General features: G+C 50.2%; 1 protein-coding gene across 2 annotated transcripts; it reads left to right on the plus strand.

Annotated features, from left to right (window-relative positions):
- Positions 1-681: 681 nt before the first annotated feature.
- LOC100119422 (zinc finger MIZ domain-containing protein 2) lies at positions 682-21431 on the plus strand. Of its 2 annotated transcripts, none has more exons than XM_008213140.4 (10): positions 682-1500; positions 13167-13519; positions 13938-14294; positions 14969-15953; positions 16564-16910; positions 16987-17172; positions 17265-17407; positions 17490-18012; positions 18387-18620; positions 18729-21431. In XM_008213140.4, exons 2-10 carry the CDS (start codon positions 13418-13420, stop codon positions 18864-18866), a joined length of 3015 nt encoding a protein of 1004 aa, XP_008211362.1. In that variant the 5' UTR covers positions 682-1500; positions 13167-13417; the 3' UTR covers positions 18867-21431. The 2 variants fall into 2 exon arrangements, with proteins under 2 accessions (XP_008211362.1, XP_008211364.1); XM_008213142.4 differs by having other exon boundaries at positions 827-1500; positions 14972-15953.
- Positions 21432-22078: the final 647 nt, after the last annotated feature.

The following is a 22078-nucleotide window of genomic DNA, read 5'->3' on the forward strand; positions in this document are numbered from 1 at the left end:
GAGAGAACGGAGCGGTGGTAGGGGCGAGGTCGAGCAGAGAAGAGAGAAGCGGCAGCAGCAGTGTTGCAGACGAGAGGGGAAGAAAATACTTGAGGAGCAAGCGAGAGAGAGAGAGAGAGAGAGAGAGAGAGAGAGAGAGAGACGTCGCCGGATTCCAGGCAAGAGGAAAGAAACGCCGCCGCCGAGAGCGCGAGCGCGTGTGCCTCCAGAGCGAGAGAGCACGGCGCGTATACACGGATAGTGCGAGAGAGAAAGAGCAGCGTCTGTGTGCATGCGCTCGCCCCCCCCCCTCGCCTCTTCTCCCCCGTGTGTATATACATGTATACCGCGCGGCGCATCTGTCTCTCTGCGCTCTCTCTCTCTCTCTCTCTCCCACACGTGCGCGCGACATAGGCTCCGAAACGCAAAGCGTGGGATCGAGCGGGGAGGTAGCGGCGGCAGCTGGTGGGGGTGAGCGGAACGAGAGAAAGGAGAGCGAGCGAGAGAGAGAGAGAGAGAGCCGTATTACGGGCGCAAGTGCGACGCAGAGCCCGAGAAAATAGCAGTCTGGCCGTATAGCCTCTCTCTCTCTCTCTCTCTCTCCGTCTGGCGCACGCGGTATGCTGGCTCGGCTCAGTCCGAGTGGTGGGGGTCGGGCGAGTGAAACGCGCGCGTTTTGACGTTTCTTCCGGCCACCAGTCCGATGAAGCGCCGCACGTTCATCCGTGCGAGCGGTAGGCCGTCAATCGGGCCGCGAATCCTATACGGCGCGCGCCGAGCAAGAGAGAGAGAGGGAGAGAGAGCAGCCGCAGCGCGCAGCTCTCTGCTCTCTGTGTATACGAGCACACGCTTCCGAGCGCTTCTGCTAGCCAGTAGTACTACTCGCGCGCTCGACCGCTACGCACGCAGAGGGAGAGCAGCAGCTGTCTCTGCGCTCTGCGACGCCGAGCGAGCCACTTTTGCCAGGCACGAGAGACTGTTTTGCTCATTGCCGCACGGTTGTTGTTTTTTTTTCCTTCCTTCGTTTCAGACAGTGAATAGCAAAAAAATTGCAAGGGAAATTTCCTCCCCGTGACTGTGGGTGTTTTATTTATTTTTTTGTGACCGTTGTTTTGGTACTGTGCATGTGACTTGAAATTCGAGTGGGTGACTATAAATTGCGATACAATACGACGAGACACGTAAGAGTGAGATCGAGGTGTGTACTTAGCTACCACCAGAGAGCCGGACGATTTCTCCTTTCGTGCAGGCAAAGTAATTGTCGGTAGTAAGTAGTATAAGAGAGAGAGAGAGAGAGAACTACTACTTTGGCCGCATTGTGACTGTGCTGTATGTGTGTCGGCCGCCTTCCTTTTTGTCTCTCTCCTCTCTCGGCTGTGCTCAAGCTTTTGTGTCAATGACTTTTGGATTACGAGAGGAGTAGCTGTACAGCCGCAACACACGACTCTCAGCGCACCCACTTGCAGACGTTATAATCGAGAGAAAGGGACGACCAGACACGCGCCAGTCGAGATTTCACCAGTGAGTATCTACGCCAATCGCAATATTACGTCTCGTGTACACTTAGACCCGCATACGAGATTGTTTTCTCTCTACATTTTTTTAGAGCCGCGGCAGCTCCGCTCTTCAAATTTCCCGCGGAAATCGCGAGCGAGCTGCTGCTGCGCTCGAGCCAGATGCGTTGACCCCTCGCACCAGTCAGATGTTTCCGCTCGCTTTTTCTATACATGTATACAAACCGTGCGCGTATACAGCCGGGCTGTTCGTTCTCTGGAATTGCAATTTTGGGGGCAGCAAAAACAAAAGGAAAATGCGAAATGTGTGCTCGTAGATGCGCGAAAATAGCCGGGGACTAAAAATATTATAAGGTGTCCGAAATAGCTTAACGAGATTATTCCGCGGTATTACCGAGGGACCCCTCTATATTTGGCTTTTGCCAAATTTGATGACGATGAAATTCTGCTGTGAACGATCGCGTTCCTTTTATTTCGGTTGGCGTCACCGCCGTGTGTCCGTGTAGCCAGTTGTCAGTGTTCGGTTTCTTTATTTCTGCCACTGATTAATTGGATTCGATTCGGCCACCTTCTAATATTTTAGCCTTTTCAGTCTTCCTATGGAGGATAATTAATAACGACCGTGAACGGAAAAAAAATCTAATTCATCGACAGTCGGGATTCCTCGCGTAATAATAACAGTTTTCCCGTTTGCGTACACGACTCCAAAAACTCGAAAACAAAGTTAAAATTACCGTAGTACGGTGACCAGTGGCCTTGTCCACTGCGTGAAAAAGAAACTTTTCCTACGATGAAAAAATCCAATCCGTTAAAAACTGTTACGAAATCGTGTGTACTTTCAAAAATGAGGAATTCGTCAGAATTCCAAAACGATCGCCGCTAATAATAAAGCTCGCGCGCACGCATACGAGGTGTCCTTTACCGCGAGTATCGCTGCGCTCAACCGATCAAAGTCGAGCGCTCGTTATTATCTCGGCAGCAAAAGTGCTACACTATCTCGCTCTTTATCTGCGCGCGAGGAAAAAGGTCGCGCTCGTCGATTGCGCAAACGAAAATTCACTCCGCACGCATGTACGCGAAAGTCCGATTTCTGCAGAGCTTATTTTTGAGAGAAAAAAAATCATTCGTCGTACTTCAATTTTCTCGACGAAAAAAAAAGTCAAGCAGAAAAGCAGCGCAAACACGAGCCCAACGTATAGGAATACTGTAAGCAGTCCACGCGAGCGCGCGTGTGTACGCGATAAGCGAAGAAAAAAAAATCAATTACAAAAGTTCCGCTCGTCGGCGACGTTTCTCTCTCTCTCTCTCTCTCTCTCTCTCTCTCTCTCTCTCTTATACACAGTCGTACGAGAGATAAAAGTCCTTGCGAATTGCCGCTCTCGACGTTCGAAACTCAATGACGAATCCTCACTTACTCTCGATTCTTGAGTAAGTTTCGCGCACACCGAAGAGTATAGAGTGAGGGAGAGAAAGAGAGTTCGGCGTGTGCCGAAATTACGCACTTTTAAGCGTCGAAACACTCATTTACACACATACACTGAGTATGTGATATATAGAGAAAGAGCGAGTCCCTCGCCTTTATAAATCGCCGATTGCGAAACTTTGGCTCTGGGCTTTTGCGCACTTGCGCTCGCTCAGAAGAATGAGCGCAAGGAGGAAAAGTCGCGTAAGTATATACGCCGCGCCGCGCAGTGTATTATACGTATCCCTCCAGTCGCGAAATTCAAAATACATTCTGCGCAGACACTCGCGAACGCGTATATACACACTCACACGAACACAGAGAGAGAGAGAGAGAGAGAGAGAGAGAGAGAGAGAGAGAGAGAGAGAGAGAGAGAGAGAGCTCGAGGTTGTTTTACGTCGCCGTCATATAATGAGCAAAACACAAGGCAGTCGCGCGGCGCCGAGTCGAAAATCGCTAGCTACTCTCGACTCGTGCTGTAATGGACTTTAAATCGGGCTTATGCAACTCGGCGCGCGACGTCGACGCCAGATTCGCTGCTGCTGCTGCTGCCGCTGCTCTATTATGTGTGTATATACCTGCGAAGGAGAGGCTCGCGCGGCACGTGCGTAGGTCGCGAGGAGTAAAAGAGGGAGATGGATGGAGAGAACGAGAAAAAAAAAACAGAAAAAAACGCACGCGCAAGACGACGAGTATTATATGGTCGCTCGAAGTTTACGTGGCGTGACTGCTCTCTAATTGTCGTCGAGCAGCAGCAGCAGCAGCAGCAGCTTGTCGATGCGTGCGGGCTGATTGTTAATCGGAAGAGGAGTCGATCGATCGATTTCGTGGCTCTTTTTGGGGGAGTAGTTGAGGCATTTCGAAACGTGCAGGCTAGGCGCGCGCAGCTCCCTAAAATAAACACGAATTTACTGTTTTCCAAGCGGCATTAGGCTACGAGCTAATAAAGTCTATTTCGATCCGCGCATAATTATTTCGAGGCGCTATTTGCGCACGAATATTGAGTAACTGCCTGCGCGAGCTGCGCCGCTGCGCGGTTGAAACGAGAGCGAGAAATGAATCGATCTTTGCCGAAAAATCGCTTCGAACTCTCAGCGCGCGCGGAGCAGAAGCGCACGAGAAAAGGAGTAACTGTACTGCACGGCATTCTGGGTTAAGCGAGAGATAAGTTTGAAGAATTTTAGGGTGTGTTCACAATTAGCCGGGGGAACATTATTCGCTGAATTTTACGGCACAATTATTAAAATCAGCGTGTTTAGGATCTACGCTGTCGATCATACGTTGCCTTGTGCATTCGAAATTTATTGGCTTCGGGAGCTGAGAGTATGTGGAAGCCTGAAATTACTTGCGAATAAATCGATGCCTGACGATTATGGATCGCGGTGTGTAATGCGCGGGTTGAGATACTATATTTTTTTTACTGTAAATCGTTAAATAATAAATAACCAGCATATACTAGCACGCTTGGTTTGCTGGGAAAAATGCTCTAGGTCGAACGCGGCGCGCAAAAAATTAATCTATTAATATTGTGAAATAAAATTAATTAATATAGAGTAAACTCGCCTACGGCTTATTAGAAGATTTGAGCAAAACTATACGGACTCGGATTCGAAGAGTTCGTTCGCGCTCGCGCCGCCATTAACCACAACACGCGTAAAATTGATAATAATTTAATGAGCCATTATATGCGGCACTGATAATCAAATTTTATCATTTAATTGTTCTCGCGATAACGCACTAAAAATTATTTTGAATCGAATGCGTAGTTTCAGCTCGCTCTTCGAAGTTCGAAGAATATTTTGGCACTCGAGGAGCTGTAAACTGTCAGAACTTTGACGATATTATTGCTAAAAGAATAATGCAGACGAATAACCTACATGCGTCGCCAACAGCTTTCGTATATCTGTATAGCTGGCGGTAGCCTTATGCTAATTCCCAGACTGAGCATTTTTTTTTTAACGACGGAATAATCCGGGTAACCTTGTAACATTATTTGAAAAAAATGTATAGATATTATATTTGCATATTCGTAATGTTATACTTATAGAATAGAGTCTCGCTCGCGGAAAAATAGTCTCGACGGCTCGCATTCGGAAGCTAACATCATTATTATTATTCTACTACAGACATAATTATGCGCTGACGTAAAAATCGCGCTCGCACGAGCAGAACAACTGACGTATACGGATCATCATTTTCCTGCATCGGAAAACGTCTACGAAAAATCCATCGCGAGAAGCTCCAAAATCAACAGAGCCGCGCATTGTCTCTCGTTCAATGCTATACGTATACAGCGCCAGCGGAGCTTTTGCTACGATTATAATTTATAATGACCGGCAAGGTTCAGCGCGACTCAAGAACTCCTCTTTATTATTTCTCCCGACACGAGAGCGCGTGTCGCGTACGATTCACGCGCGTCGCGAGTCCTTCAGCCTATCAAATAATTTAGTGGAGTATACACGGCGTATACGTAAGCGCTCGGCAGCTCGCGCGAGTGAGAGAGAGAGACGGAGAAAGGCGGAGCGCAGCGCTGGAGGGGAAAAGGTATGTGAAAAAAGGGCCGAAGCGGAAGAAGGTAAAAAGAGAATGTGAGCGCTATACGTGTAGAGGGAGAGCTCGCTGTTGCTTGCTCTCTCTCTCTCTCTCTCTCACACACACATAGGTCTCTCGTATAGTATACACACAGGTAGAAATGGAGAGTAGGAGCTGAACGAGAGCTTGAGAAGGAGAGTCGATATTGGTACAAAAGCGTGAGAAATGCGAGCGAGGAGTATAATATACGTATATACAGTGTAGTCGTATAGGCCTGTGTGTGTGTGTGTGTGTGCGACGACGACGTCGCGCGAGAGCGACGATGTTGTGCAGGAGGCTCAAATGCTGCCGCGGGAGAGAGAAGGAGTGGAAAAGAAGGAGAGAGAGAGAGGTTACTGCCGCTGCTGCTCCGCGTCACGTAGGCCGATCCCATTGACTCGGTTTTCATAAGGGCTATATTGTTCCTCCGCTCGTCCGGGATATACCGTTATCGGCCGCTTAACGGACGATAAGATTACCGTTTTGCGTAATATTCCTATACGCTGACATCGTTATTAATACGCCTTACATCAGATCTACTTCGACTCTCTCTCTCTCTCTCTCTCTCTCTCTCTCTCTCTCTCTCTCGCGGTTTTGCGCTCAAACTCACTGTAACGCGTACACACACACACACACACACACTCTCTCTCTCTCTCTCTCTCTCTCTCTCTGTTTCTCGGCTTTCGAAAGCACACACAGACACTCACTCATACGTACACACACGGTCAATTTGCCGAGGGGGAGAGACGACACGTCGCTGCTTCGACACATGCGTTCCGGTTTCTCGAAGAATGCAGACTGAGACATTCGATGATGAAGTTTTTCAAGGCTGAGCGCACTTTAGCTCGTGTGTGTGTGTGTGTATAGTATATAGCGCTGCCGCGACCGTGTGTGTATGCTAATGCCGAGCGAAATATAACAATGGCTTTCGCAATCGTGCGAAATTCGCTATACTTGTGTGTAGCGACTCTCTTTTCTTTTTCCGTGAACTCTTTAACTTTTCGCTGATCGAGAGCTGCGGGACTTTCTGTGAGCCGATGCGCGAGCTTCTGGTTCTTGTCGAATTTTTCAAGCATCGCGGCTGTCTAATTCTGATTTATTGCAAGCGCGAGTATACAGCGCGCGCTTCCTAGTTTATGCTGCTGCCGTTCGCTAGCTCGCTCGCGCGCGCGGTTATATAATTGCTGGAAATTCATTTTTAATTATTTATCTCCGCTCGACTGGCTTGCATTCTCAAGGTCCCGCTTTAACTTTCGTTCGCTGCTCGGCTTGACGAGTCGCGTATCCTCTCCTTCTTTTTTTTTCTCGAGAATTTTCCGGTCTCATCGCTCGAAACGAAGAAACTTAATAAGAAACAAAATACACGCTATAATACGTGCACTCGAATAGAGGGCACACACACAAACACACATACGGAGCGATACTAGTATGTATACGTCGAAGTGTATCGATTTCGCGTAAAACGCTTCGATGAAACTGACGCAAAAGGGGGAGAGATAACACAGCGCCGATACATTACACTCCGCGACGAAACAATTAGTACGTAGTCATCGCGTCGAACTAGCTATGAAGAAGCAAAAAGCTTTTTCGGAGCTGTCCGCGCGGCGGATCTTCGGAAAAAGCTCTCACCCCACCCCGCATTCTCGCATCAATTAAATCTAATCAATCCGGATTATCCTCGGGGCCACTTATTGTTTATTTCCTTATTAGCCCACGTTCAAGATTCGTGCGGCGGCGGGAGTACGTGCCTCGCTGCAGGCTCTGCACACACACACACACACACACAAATCGAGACACACGAGCCGAGTGCGCAATGCGCCTCATACATGTCATCGCGAGTCATACTTTAAGGAAAACATTGATTCTCTCTCTCTCGCTCTTACTCGTTGCGCAGTTCAGCCGTCTTGGCCTCGAGCTTCGATTCTCCGCTGCTGCTGCCGCTTTGAAAGAAATTCATACACGCGCGCGAAAGTGAGAGAAGGGGAAAACAACGAGCGGGAGAAAAAAAGTTAGATAATGCAGTCGTAAAATAATTTTTCTATTTATCGCTTTGTGCGCGGCGGATGGTATATAGCAGCGGCGGCTGCTTAGAGAGAGACGCTGATGTCAGTGCAGAGGATGAAGGTTCATTAGTGCATCAGTAGCGGAGAGTGAGTGAGAGAGAGAGAGAGAGAGAGAGAGAGAGAGAGAGAGAGAGAGAGAGAGGAATTAAATTAAATACGAGCGGAGCTATTGTTCTTTTAAGTGGGGCTTTGAGTTTTTCTCTTATTGAATTTCGAGACTTTCGAGACGATCATGCTGCTGTTCATAGAAAAAGAAGCTAATTGTCGACGGAAAGCTTGACTTTTTTGCGCTCCGGATCTGCGTAGATCGAGGGGGAAGAAAAAATTAAATGATTTTTAATATATCAAGCAGCCGATGCTTCGTCATGTCGTTTGCATTAAAAGTCTGTCGTTCGAAAAATTAACGTTTTTCTATACAGCAGTCGTTTTTCCAATCTTTTTTTCCGATCCATTGTGTAACCTCATACTCGCCACGCGCATAAAGCGAAGGATACAGCACACATCCTACTTTACCGACGAGATATCCTGATAATTAAATTTCCCGGCAAATACGTTATTTTTTGCTATCGATGTTTTTTTCCCCTCAACAACAACACACGCACCGCAAGCTCGCTCTTTCATGAACAATAGAAACCTGCGCAGCTGCGTTGTATTTGCTCGCTCGACATTTCGACGTGCTATCGACCGCCGGCAATAAAACTAAACATAAGAATTTAATGCACCGAGTCAAAGCTGCAATCATCGCGAGCTCGCGCGCGGGGAGATAAGAAAAAAAGTATTAGTGCGGTCGAAGGAAAAAAATAGAAAATCGATCAATAGTCCACGCGTCAGAGAAGAAACAGAAGTCATCAGCCATCAGTTTTCAGGCGTCGTGACATCAGAGCTCCCGCGCGGGGCCAAGAGGCATAGCGTCACGGCAATAACAGAATATAATTACCACCAAAGGCAAACAGTGTATCGGTGACAAGAAGAAAAAACCCGAGAACCTTTGACGCAATTCCCAGCTCCTTATCTCGCGTAAAATACGTGTGCATAACGTAGAAAAGTCCCCCACACACTGTAGTCGCATCTAATACACGGAAGCCAGGGCAGAGAGAGAGAAAAAAACCCACGACGAAATTTCTCAGCGCGCGATGCAGAGAGCCAGTAAAATTTTTTAGACTCCCATCGTAAAGTTCAGAGCGGCGGTATATACGGCCTGTGTGTGCCATGGCTCTAGAATCAAGGGAAAATGTTGCGCGCGTGTGTGTGTGTGTGTGTGTGTGCCTGGGTGCAGACGATCGCGCTCGATGATTGTCGCTGCATAACTTAATGAATGGGCTCCCTATATCCTTCCCCTCGTCGTTCGCTCTCCTCTTCTTCCAGCATGCGCGTATATGCATACTGCATACACATAGACACGCACACAGGCACATAGTACGGAGAGCCTTCGAGAAGCGGCTCGGCGGCGACCTGCACGCGAAAGTGCAAACGTACACACACGCGCGAGAACGTCACCGCATGCGCGCACACATGAGCGTAGAGGAGAGCTAAATACACGTAGGATATGTAGAGGCGAGGTGTATACGCGCCATTGTTGCGTGTTGGGCGGGCTGTAGTTGACGAAATATTGACATCTAAGAATAGAAAGCTACACATAGTGGGGTCGTCGCCGCTGCGTCGCGGCCGGCCTCTGAATCAGAGCGCGCGGCGCACGTAAGAAGGGAAGTGAGAGAGAGAGAGAGAGAGAGAGAGAGAGAGAGAGAGAGAGAGAGATGAATATTGAGAGGGAGAGCTCGAAGCCGGGGAATATTCGCGAGAAAGCTTTCTCTCTCTCTAACCGAGCAGAAGGGGATGAAAGAGAGGGAGAATATCGGGGGATACGACTCTGAAGGTTAGCTCGATCGTCGATGGGAATCGGGAAGCATATTCAGCATGCATGTCAAGGGGGTAGCTAGATGACGTCAGCCTTAGGGGGGGCTATCCCCATTCTCTCTCTCTCTCTCTCGCTCTCTCGCTCACTTATATTCCGCGCATTTACAACTGATACACTCGTCGTAGCCGGTATAGCGCACTGTACGCGTTAAACGAATCGTTCGCGCCAATAAAAAACACTTCCCCATTATACTCGCGCACGCAGTATACGCCTCTCTTCTTTTCTATAACGCCGTCGTCGTCGCGTGGGCGACGCGTATACTTGCGTCAGAGGGAAAATAGAAAATTGCATCCTTTGCATGATCGTCACGCGGGACGTCGATGAACTTTTTGCGGCACTGCATTATTCCGCGCACGCCTGGCTTTTCAGAGAGCGAGCGAGAGAGGTAATGGACGAGCTGCTTAAATCAGCGGCGATAACATCGTGGAATTACACGGCGAGGAGAAATTTCACGGGCTTCGAGAGAGATTTTTCCGCGCGCGCAAGTGGGCCGGATCTCCGATGTCGCGTTTGCTTTTTGCGCGCGCGCTCGTTGACAGGAATGGAAATCGATATACCTTATACATCTCGCTTCGTCGTCGTCGGCTTTATGAAATTGAAATTTTCTATTCTCCAGTGCGTATGTCCCACAGCTATATACACGATAATCCGGATAGCTCTCGATAAAAGCCCCTCTCTCGCGCTTTAACAGTCAAGTGATGAATTCCGGTCTGTTTACAGAAGCAATATGTGGTTCGCGCAAAGTTTAAGCTTCGGATTTGCTCGGAGATCTACCGGGAGATCCTCTCTCGCGGCGACTTGCAAATAAGCTCTTTTTCCTCCGCTGACAACAGAGAGGAGGAACGAAGAAGGACTAAACGCGCCGAAAATTTCCGAAAGATAAACATCTCTCTCTCTCTCTCTCTCTCTCTAAAATCCTCGAAAGGAGAAGAAGAAAGATTCGCCGCCGCCTCGGCAAACGCTTTGAAAAGCCGAAAAACTGGAATCTCGCTCCCCTGTCCAGCAGAGAGCACACGCGACACATTCCCGAAAAACTGGGTTCCGAACTCTCTCCCGCTACATACAGCGCGCAGAGTTTTAGGGGCCACCACTCGCGCGCGAGCACAGAGAGATGCATTGTGCGGGCGCGCGTGTGTGAATAGCGAGCACGTGCATTTCCCACAGAAAAGCAATGAGGGCTTCGATGAGGCGCTCGCTCGTTCGCTCGCTCTCTCGCAGCTGCAGCGCCGCTGTATGGGTATTCGCGCGCGTATATTCAGCATACGTGTGTGTGCGTATGTGTGTGTGTGTATACGCGGCTAATATTCGAGGACGGAGTATAGTAGTCGGCGGAGGGAGGGAGAGAGGAAAAAATGAGAGTGAAAATCGAGAGAGATTGCGCCGATGCTGCTGCTGGGCCGCGACGAGGGAGAGAGCGAGAAAGTCCGCGTTGCCGATATATAGGCTACCGCGAGCGGCGCGCACAGCCTTTGCTGTTGAAAGCGATTTTCTAGTTGCATTTTTACGCCGAGTAACGAGCGCGCGACTCTCTCGCCGCCGCCGACGTGTATATTCGGCTGTTCGCGAATGTTCAATTATGAGAACCGAGGCGAAAACATTCGGTCGGAATATTTGAAAACGGAGGGAGGCGAACAGCGAAGCCGAAAAGTGCGGAAAGAGCGGCGCCGACGACGAAGTAAGGAGAGGTCAGCGGCAACAAAGATATACAACAAGCCTGCAGCAGCAGCAGCAGCAGCAGCAGCAACTCGGTGTGTATACCTACACGTGCGAACGAGCCGAAAGTGGGGAGAAAGGGCTGGTATAGATATAGCAGACTGCTGCAGCCAGCGCGGAGGAGAAGTAGCAGCCCGGCAGTAGGGGCTGAAAGTGCAAAAGGGAGAACAAGCGTTCGCGCGGCTAGTCGAGCGCCACGGGGGTCCTTTCGCTCGGCGCTGCTTGCGGACTTCACCGTTAATCCTTCGGCCGCCGTATAGTTACACGCTATGTGTTCGTGGCCGTCGACGACTACCGCGGAAGCTTTTATTAAATAGCGCGTTTTCCAGCGATGCGAGCGCACATGCGGTACCGTTATGTTAAAAATAAAGTCCGCAAGGACCGATGTCTCGGCTCTAATCCTAGAATGCACTCGCAGGCCGTGGTAATGATGACGTTAGTCTCGCGCGCGCGCGCGCGAAATCGAAGCGGCGAGGAGAGCAGGTCGTATCGATCACATAGAGGAGCGCGAGCGCTCGAGGAGTGAAATTACAATTTTAACGGTGCGACTCTCGTGTCTGTGCGCTATACCGCGCGCAAGTGTATTCTCTCTCTCTCTCTCCCTTGGGTGCGCAGGGTATATACCTGCGCGCAAGAAGGAGCGAAGCCTGCGCGTTTATGTATGTGTGTGTAGCGTGTATACATAATACAGACACGGGGGCCGGAATGCACGAGCGTGAAGTTGCCGCGGCGTCGGCCTTCCCAGGAAATGCGCCTATGGGTTGACACCCCATTCACATTCACGCTACTATATACTCGTTGCGAGAGAGTGAAGGGAAAGCCAGCAGCAGCAATGCGCTCGGTTGCGCTCGGCTCAGCTCGGCTCTCTCTCTCTCTCGGGAAAGAATTGCTCGACGCGCCGAGATCGAAGGAGCTCTTATAAGTAACTACGGCGCGCGCGCGCCTGAGAGAGAGAGAGAGAGAGAGACAGAGGACAAGTTAATAGGGCATTATCATCTCGTTCCTTTCGTCTAAACTCTCGACTTTCGAATCATATACATGCACACACACGTCGTCGCCGTTGCTGCTGCTGCGGCTTTCGATTCTTATCTACTTTTTATTCGGCGTTTCGCAAGCGCGTTACACGTTTGTTTGCTTTTCTGCTCTTTTCTTTTGTCGGACCTCGCGTACTTCGGCACCGGCGGCGTCGTAATATTTCGAGAATTTGCGTAAGTCTCAACGCGGGTAATGGTATAAATCATAATCGTGGGTAGGGCTCGTCTCTCTCTCTCTCTCTCTCTCTCTCTCTCTGACTGTGTGTATACACACACACACACACTTGATGTTACAATCGATCGGCGTTGCAGAACCGCGCAAGCCTTGCAAAATAATTGCGATCGCTTGTCTCCTGCATACGCGCGTATAAAAAGGCCACACGGCCAATTAATTACCCCCGAAATGTGGACGCCCCCTTCCCCTGTACAGCGTTAATTGCCGGCACGCGCGCGTCAAAACACTAATCACTCCAGAATGCTCTCGAAAGGAAAAAAAAACACACGGAGCCTATCATCAAAGTGTACCACCATAAAATTCAATTTCCACTGTGTATAGAATGAGCGAGAACAGACCGGGCGCGTCTGCTGTATAGTGTGCGGCTATACGCACAAAAAAGGGAAGGGCTCATCCCACGAAGCTAACGTTCGATAAACTCCGCCGCGGCGAGTGAAAAGGAAAAAAACGAGAGCCCGAGAGCGAGCGCACGAGACGTGAAAAAAATCGAAGGAAGAGAGGGGTCAGACCGTACGGCAGTCCGAAAAGTCGCCATCTGTCCCGAGGCGTTGTATTTCATGCGAGAGAGAGAGAGAGAGAGAGAGAGAGAGAGAGAGAGAGAGAGAGAGAGAGAGAGAGAGAGAGAGAGAGGAGAGCAGGCTCGTATACTAACGCAGCGGCATTTTGCTTTTCGTTTGCAGATGGACACGAGCAGAAGCCTCAGCGCAGTCCGCTGGGCCCTGGAGTAGCGGCGTCGTCTGCTCGGCTGTAGCAGGAAAAGCCGCGTGCTGAGGAGAGGGAGAGCGAGTGGGGGAGAGGGAGACTGGTATTTCCCCGACGCGTGCGACGCTCGGTCAGTTGGCAGGCAGGCAGACAGGACAGGCCGGCAACATAGCAGCGGGGGAGTCGAGGGCCCGAGGAGGCCCGGGGCCGATCATTGCCGCGCGCGGCGATGGTGGCAGCTGCCACTGCCACTGCTAGCGCCCTTGCTGCTAGCGTTAGCGCGTTGGCAATGCAGGATCGCCAGGACCTCTCCTCGCAGTACAATCATCAGGTTGGTGTATTTTCTGTACGTAGATTATTTTTCTCGCGACTGCGAAATAACGACTGGTCGGCTCGTGTCGTAATTGTCATTGCATAAGACTGCTTTCGACGTCACGAGAGAGGAGGTACTTACTCGTAAACACTTTTTTCTCCCGCGACTCTCATAACAACGGCAGAGAAGGTGTCACACAGCGACGGCCGCCGAGAATAAATCTCTATACCTCGCCATAGAAATAATTCGCCGCGATTAATAACATCCAGCAGCTCGATGAATTGTGCAAATCATCAAAGAAAATTTAGCATCTGCAATAAAGTCCGCGCGCGAACCAGACGAATGCTCAATACCCGATCGCGAGTTCAATAAATTATTTCGCACGCACACTCGCGAGAATCGATAAACAAAGCGAGCCTCGTCATCCTGTTCGCAGATGCAGAGTCAGCACGCGATGGCGCACCAAACGTACAACACGATGGGTTACAACCAGCGCAGCCCGATGACGGGCATGGGCCCGATGGGCATGAACAACTACGGGAGCATGGGCTCGGTCAACCCCATGATGTCCCCGATCAACTCGATGAACTCGATGAGCGGCATGGCCAGCGGCAACCCCATGAACCACATGATGATGGGCGGAGGCGGCAACGCCGGAGTCGGCAATATGGGCAACGCCGGCATGAGCAGCGGCATCTCGCCGATGAGCGCCATGAGCCAAATGGGCAACGTCGGCATGATGAACAGCGCGATGCCCGGCACCGGAGTTCCTATAAACAAGATGACTATGCAGGTGAGTTTTTCAACGAGGAAACAATCACACACGCGCGCCGAGACAATGTCGAGAATTCCGAGCTGATACATACACAATTTGGACGCGATAGCGATTTGCATACATTAAGATAAGAAAATTGTAATATATGTTAATCGCGGTCGGCCAGACTGGAAGTTTAAAGTTCTTATATCGAAATATTTCCAGCGCGAGAGTTTTGTCGCACTCGACTGAGCTCGCGCTACTTCTGCTCCGGACGCGTTATATTCCGAGGATTCTACTTTTGACTCTTTACGCAGCCAATCGCTTCGATATGTAAAATATAGCCGTCTAATTCCGTCTGCAAGGTTTAATTCTCTCGTAAGCCGCCGGCGCTGCGCTGCTCGGTACGAGGAGCGATTCTATCGTCGTCTTCGTAAACTCGGCCGGCTTCGCGAGAGCCGCAAGAACAATAAACTCGCCGCTAATAATATTGCCTCGGAACGAATCTGGAAGAACTTTTTCCGCGACGGAACCAAGGCAGAGTTTGGAAAGCGGCGCCGGCAGTAAATCTCGATAATCACCCGCGGCACTGTTTCCAAACAGAGAATTAGCCCCTCGCGCAGCGTGATGGCCCATAAACTACACTCGACAAGCCATCCCGCGCGTCCAAAAGACAAACAGAGATCGAAAAACGAGCCCTTGCATTTTCACAGCAGCAGCAATCTCAGCAGGCGTACGCGAGGCGAATGGCGCCGTACCCGAACCCTGCGATGCACGCGACGCAGAAGCGCATGCAGCAGCAACAGCCGCAGCCACAACCCCAGCAGCAGGTCCCCTACGGCGCGGGCGCCCCGACGGTGGGCATGAGCCACGGGGCCTACGGGGGTATGCCGGCCGGCCAGCAGTACCCCAATGGCTACGTTGCGAGGCCCAACGCCTTCCAGGCCCAGGCCCAGGCGCAGGCCCAGCAGCAGCAGCAGCAGCAGCAGGTCCAGCAGCAACAGCAGCACCAGCTCCAGCAGCAGCAGCAACAGTACCAGGCCTCGCTGCAGCAGCAGCAGTACCAGGCCTCGCTGCAGCAGCAGCAGATGAACCCGGCGGCGATGTCGGCGACCGGCTACTCCGCGAGCACGACGTCCGCGATGATGAGGGGCGCCGCCGGGGTCAGGCAGCAGCAGCAGCAGCAGCAGCAGCAGCAAGCCCAGACGATGGCACCGGCCTACGGAGGCGTGCCTAGCCAGGCTAGTCAGTACTACGCGAGCCAGAGCTCCGCGACCGGAGCTGGCCTCAACCCCATGCAGTCCCACCACCACGGGCCCGGCGCGGTCCACCACCCGCAGCAACAGCAGCAGCAGCAGCCGCCGCAGCCGCAGGTCAACCCCATGGCCGCGGCCGCCGCTGCCGCGCAGCAGTACCACACGAGCCACCAACAGCAGCAACAGCAGCAACAGCAACCCGGCAACCCGGGAGTCTACGGCCAGGGCGCGCCCACCTACGGAGCCCAGTACGGCCAGCAGGACGGCTCGCCGATGAGGTCCGCCGGCGGAGTCCAGGGCGGCGGCAACATGAACTACCAGCACAGCCCGATCCCCGGCAACCCGACGCCCCCGCTCACGCCGGCCTCAAACATACCGCCCTACGTCAGTCCCAACTCGGACGGCAAGCACGGCTTCAACGACATGAAGCCCATGATGTCCAGTGAGTAGAAAATATTTAGACGACCATAACGAGGAGCTTTCACCTCTCTTTCAGCGCGCGGGGATCAGCCGCGCGTCGGGGGGCGCGGGGCTTATTGCCGAAACCGAAGGTTAACAACTCGGCACAGACGAGTGCGAATTGAGTCGTCACGCGGATAAACAGAGCCGTAAATCATACTTCCGCCGCGGGGATTTTTAAACGGCCGTCGTAAATGACTCTCTTTTTCTCCTCTTCCGGGGAATACCTGCGCTTTTCTGGCCGAATTTCGGGGGCTGCGGGACGATTCCGAGACCATGGGTTTTTTCCTCCCCAAGCTAGAGGAGAGAGAGAGAGAGGGAGAGAGAGAGAGAGAGAGAGAGATGACGCAGCGCGGCATATTTTAAGACGTTTCGGGGCTATATCCGAGGGCCTCGCTCTGCACGTGGGCAGCAGCGGCTTCTATAAAAAGACTTTTACGGAAATTCTAAATTTATTGACTCTCTTTCTTTCTCTCGCGCGGGGGACCGTTGCCGCCTCTCATCCGCTGCGGAGTTTTCTCTTCTCCTTTTTTTGTCTTTATTACTGCATCGCTCGGAAAAATGTATTAACCCGATGTGCGCTTAATTTACAGAAGAGGAAGAGCTGCGACTAACATTCCCGGTGAGGGACGGCATAATCCTGCCACCGTTCCGGCTGGAGCACAACCTGGCGGTGAGCAACCACGTGTTCCAGCTGAAGAACACGGTCCACTCGACGCTAATGCTGCGGCCGGACCTCGAGCTGCAGCTGAAATGCTTCCACCACGAGGACAGGCAAATGAACACGAACTGGCCTCTGAGCGTCCAGATATCGGTAAACGCGATGCCGCTCCACATCGACAGAGGGGAAAACAAGTCGTCTCACAAGCCCCTATACCTCAAGGACATCTGCCAGAACGGCCGCAACACTATCCAGATCACCGTGTCCGCCTGCTGCTGTGTGAGTATACTACACTGAATTAATAACTTTTGTCACAACGTATGTGTGTGGAAATAAAAAATTTCTCCGCTTCCAGTCGCACCTATTCGTCCTGCAACTGGTCCATCGGCCGAGCGTGCAGAGCGTGCTGCAGGGCCTGTTGCGCAAGCGACTCCTCACCGCGGAGCATGGCGTAACGAAGATCAAGAGGAACTTCAGCAACACCCACCCCAGCAACGGAATGCCCACGGAGAAGGACGCCCTCGAGCATACGTCGATAAAGGTACGATTTTCGAGGCTCGATATGATATGAAGTATCGGATTAATTAGTCGGTATACTCATACATGAACAACCATCAACATATCTGTCCGCAGGTGTCGCTCAAGTGTCCCATAACTCTGAAGCGAATCACGCTACCGGCGCGAGGCCAAGATTGCAAGCACATACAGTGCTTCGATCTCGAGTCGTACTTGCAGCTGAACTGCGAGCGCGGAAATTGGAGGTGTCCCGTTTGCACGTGAGTAGACCTACTGCCAGAGTTCAGCCAAATATAAGAGAGCCGCTTATAACACAGCGTATTAACCGATATCTTTTCGCAGTAAACCGGCGCAACTGGAGGGCCTCGAGGTGGACCAGTACATGTGGGGCATCCTGAACAACACGAACTCGCCGGACGTGGAGGAGGTGACGATAGACTCGTCGGCCAACTGGAAGCCGAAGAAGTCCGAGCAGGACGAGCAGGAGTGCAAGCGGCTCAACACCAAGGCCATGTCGCCGGGCAGCATGAACATGCCGACGATGAACAGCTGGATGGACGCGAACCAGGCGATGAGCCCGTACATGCCGCCGGACATGAACAGCATCGTCAGCGGCTCGATGATGGGCGGCTCGCCGTCCTCGCAGCAGGCCTACGGCAGTCGGAACCCCGGCACGCCCTCGTCCACCTCCGTCTCGCAGGCCAACAACCCGGCGAGCATGAGCGCCGGACTCGGCGGAGACATGTCCATGGGCGGCAACCCCGGACAGAACGACTTCTCCAACACGAACGCGCTCTCGCACCTCAACGACCACACCAACTCGCTGGACCACCTGAATGCCATCGACAAGTCTCTGGGCGATCAGGTAATTTTCAATAACTCTTTGAGAAAACAGATCGCGAGCTCCACCTACATCCATATCCTCCTCTCGCCAAAATAAACGCCGCGTCTCCCTCTTGCTACACCCGCCGCGAACTAGGTTTATTAGAAATATTATCGAATTATGAAGCGCCGCTGCGAGTGAGAGAGAGAGAGAGAGAGAGAGAGAGAGAGAGAGAGAGAGAGAGCAGAGAGCTTCGTCGCCGAGTCTCGGCCGCGCGCGAGAATAACCGAAATAATAATAGGCCAGCGTGCATAGCTCTCTCTCTCTCTCTCTCTCTCTCACTCGGCGCGTATAGAGCGGAGCGAAGGATAAGAGAGGGAAGTATCTAAAAATGTTGCTCGCGCTCTCTGTTGCAGATGCCCCACACACCGCACACTCCTCACACTCCTGGTGGCGGCGGCGGCGGCGGAAATAGCGGCCCCCCGAGCGTCGCGCCCTCCGTATCGCAAGACACGAGCGGCAACAATCTCAACAGCTCGACGGGCAGCGGCGTGCCCGGCGTCGCCGACACCTCCGACATCATCGGATCCGACCTGAACTTTGACCCCACGGCCGTCATCGACGGAGACGCCGGTCAGGAAGCGCTCAACGTAAGTTCTCCCCCCTTATGCGCGCGGTTTTCTCTTGCGCCGGCTTTTTCTGCTCTTTTCTAGCTATAATGTGCCCATTATTTACCAACCGTCCTCTTTCCGTTGCAGCTCTTGCCCGACACCGTAGTGGACCCGATGGAGCTGCTCTCGTATCTGGACCCGCCGGACCTGAACACGCCGCCGAGCAGCGGCGCCAGCAGCGGAAACCCGCCGTCGAACGACGACATTCTCGCCCTCTTCGAATAAGCCGCTCCTCGCTTCTTCAAGGGCATCACTAAATAGTCGGAAGGCGAAAATTGAATCTTGAATTTTTTCCAAATGTTCCTAATACAAGAGGCGATGCGAACGAACGTTAGAACGTCAACCATGCGGTACACGCATTTTCCTATATATCGAAACGAATGGGATATATATAAACACACACACACACACGTACACACATCCACCGACACACACACACACCCATGCGCACGCACGTCGCGACGAAAGGAGGAATCGAGGAAACATTGTCGGGACGCAGCACACAGCGCGACAAACGAGCAATAAACGACGAAGGAAAGAAAGTGTTTAACTTAAGTAGCGTTAAGTCGACCTGTATTTTGCAAGCTCGCGCGCGATATGAGCTACTCGCGCGCAATACTTACACAGGCACTCACACACTTCCGACAATTTTATTCCGCAAATCGCACGCGCGCAACCAGACGCGCGCGTCCCCATCGATGGTACAAACGACATTAGCTCTAATTGCATAAGATAATAAGATTCCTATTGCGACGAAGGGAGACGATGTGCGCGGCGAGTGTATCGAGAGAGAGAAAGAGACGAGGCGATTTTAAGAAAGAGTATAGAGATAATTAAAACAAAATAAAAAAAAATTCAGCGGGCGCAACGCGCGAGTATACGCGAGCCGCCGATACATATATTAGAGAACAATAGTAGTCAGTGTCACTGCTTCTATAAATGCAAAGTCTATAATATACTATCGGAGAGGAGGAGGAGAAACTAGGGTGTGCAGTACGCACAGCGCGCGCGGCCGACACAGGTGCCGTATTTATAGTCGAGAGTGTACGGCTAGGAGTATAGCTAGTGGGAGCTTTCAGGGATCCTCCGAGACAGAGACTCGAATCTTTAGATTCTCGAGCGAGCTCTAGAAGCTTTTGGATCTAGCCGACGGGCGATCATCTCTCCGTGCGTGTGTGTGTATTCGTGTGTAAGAAAGTAGCCGACGACGCGAGGAGGAATATGCTACGATGAATGAGTGAGAGAGAATGCGAAAATTTCGATGTACATTTTTTATTTTTACTTATATATATTTTTCGAGCTATCACGCCAGCTGTTTGATCATTATATTATATACTTTTTATTATCGTCGTTGAGGATTTTTATATAAATTATAAGGACTTATTATGTTTCTCATTGATATAAGCGGACGATGGAAAAATACGACGAGACAGATTTTTAAAACGCTGGACGTTTTTGCGCGAGTGGGGCTTTCTCGAAATTAGATGATGTTATATATGACGTGTTGATATGGAGCATTGTATATTATGCTTTTCTTTTTTCGTATGCAGCGACATTCCTCCCGCGCGTTCGACAAGTAGCCCGATCGAGCCGGCGATATTCCGACTTCAAAAGTTTCTTCGCTCGCCGGAAAATTACAAGATCCTTGAAAGCTCGCCTCTCGATGCGCACCACACGCGGTTTACGTAAAGAGTCTATATACGAGAGTCTATTAGCGAAAGAGAGAGAGAGAGAGAGATAGAGAGAGAAAATTGACGATGAATACGGAATGTGAAGGAGTAAAAAGAGGCGGAAGAAGACGTGCGCGCGCGTGCGGCCGACGTTCTTACGTAAGCCCCCGCTAGTGCGAACGAATAAATTTCGCATTTTCCCGCGCACGTCCGAGCAAAACACTGCCACTGAGGAGAGCGCGCGTGTGTGTCATCGTGAAGCTCTCTACGACTTCGACAGTGCGCGTTGTAACTTTTAAACGAGCGAGTGAGGCGATACTTGTACACAGAGACACGTATACACGCATCATTAAACTCACACACACGCACACATACACACACGCGAGTAAACCTGCTTAGCCTAGTTAGATGTGCAGGTTATTAAAGAAAACAAGTAAAAGCAAGTAATTAAACTCTAATTTATGAATAAACAATTAAAAGCGAAAGGAGCGAGACTCGAGGGGCACGTCGCTCAGACGCGAACTCGAATCGGCTCGTCATTTCACACTCTCTCTCACTCCGCGAGCTATACGCGAGAGTCAAGGAAACGCGTAACGACGAGTATGTGGCCTTTCAAATTCAATATTACCACTTTAGATGAATCTCTCCCGAAATCGAATGATTGACAAAAAATTAAAAAAAAAAAAAAAAAAAGATTGCGACCAATACTACTCGTCCTGGCGCGTTTCTCTCGGGCTCTTGCGCGGCGGAGCTGATTCTTAGACACTACGTATTATGAAAATTTTATAAAAGATTGTGTGTACATACAGACAAAATTATACGTGATAAAAACAATGTCATATACACGAGTGTGGATAAGCGCGAAAGCAAGGGGGAATAATGTACGTGTAGATGTATCGTTATTAATGAAGATAAAACAAAAAATCCATGCAAATTATACTTATTATAATAATATAGCAACAGACATGCCTCCGATCGAGTTTCTATTGACGCAGATAGAAAAAATAACGTAAACGATGTTACTTTAGTAACGTGTATCTAGTTATCTAAGCAAAAGTATTGTAAATATTAATTATTTGTACATATGAAGAATTACATAAATAATATTAAAAAAGTGTCAGCTATAAGTTTATCGATCAGAAATACTAGTGTTACTGCCCTTACAAATTTTATTTCCGTTTCTTTTTTATCTTAATACTATCTACAACGTAACATACTATACTAAACTACCTATATAATAATATCATATATATACATATTAAACATATATATATATGTATGGCTGTGACAGGCAGAAGAAAAATTTCCGTCAATACAATTTTTTTCCATCGACTATCTTTGAATATACGCTCTACATCTTCACACCCATTAATTTCGGTCTGTACAGTCACATTTATTTACGATATATATTATCGAATTCAGGGACATTTGAGAGAGCAAGAAAAAAACAACAACCAAATCCTACGTAAATTACATTAGCGAGTAACTCAGAATCGCAGTACATTATAGAAATAAACTTAATCTATGAATAAACCCGTAAACTATATTGACAAACGTAGAGTTATTTACATGAATTCACAGCAAACACAAAAACCGTCACACATTATTATCCTCGAAGTATTATAAAGCGTCACTGGTGAGCGTTCGCGTTAAAATTCTGCACAGTAGAATAGTATCGGTCGTTCGCACAGTGGCTGACCAACTAAAACCTTTCTTATTCTCAAAGTTCGTTTTCATTCGACTAATTTTTGTACACTGCAATCACTT

The sequence above is a fragment of the Nasonia vitripennis genome, chromosome 4 (genome assembly GCF_009193385.2).
Source record: "Nasonia vitripennis strain AsymCx chromosome 4, Nvit_psr_1.1, whole genome shotgun sequence".
Taxonomy (NCBI): domain Eukaryota; kingdom Metazoa; phylum Arthropoda; class Insecta; order Hymenoptera; family Pteromalidae; genus Nasonia; species Nasonia vitripennis.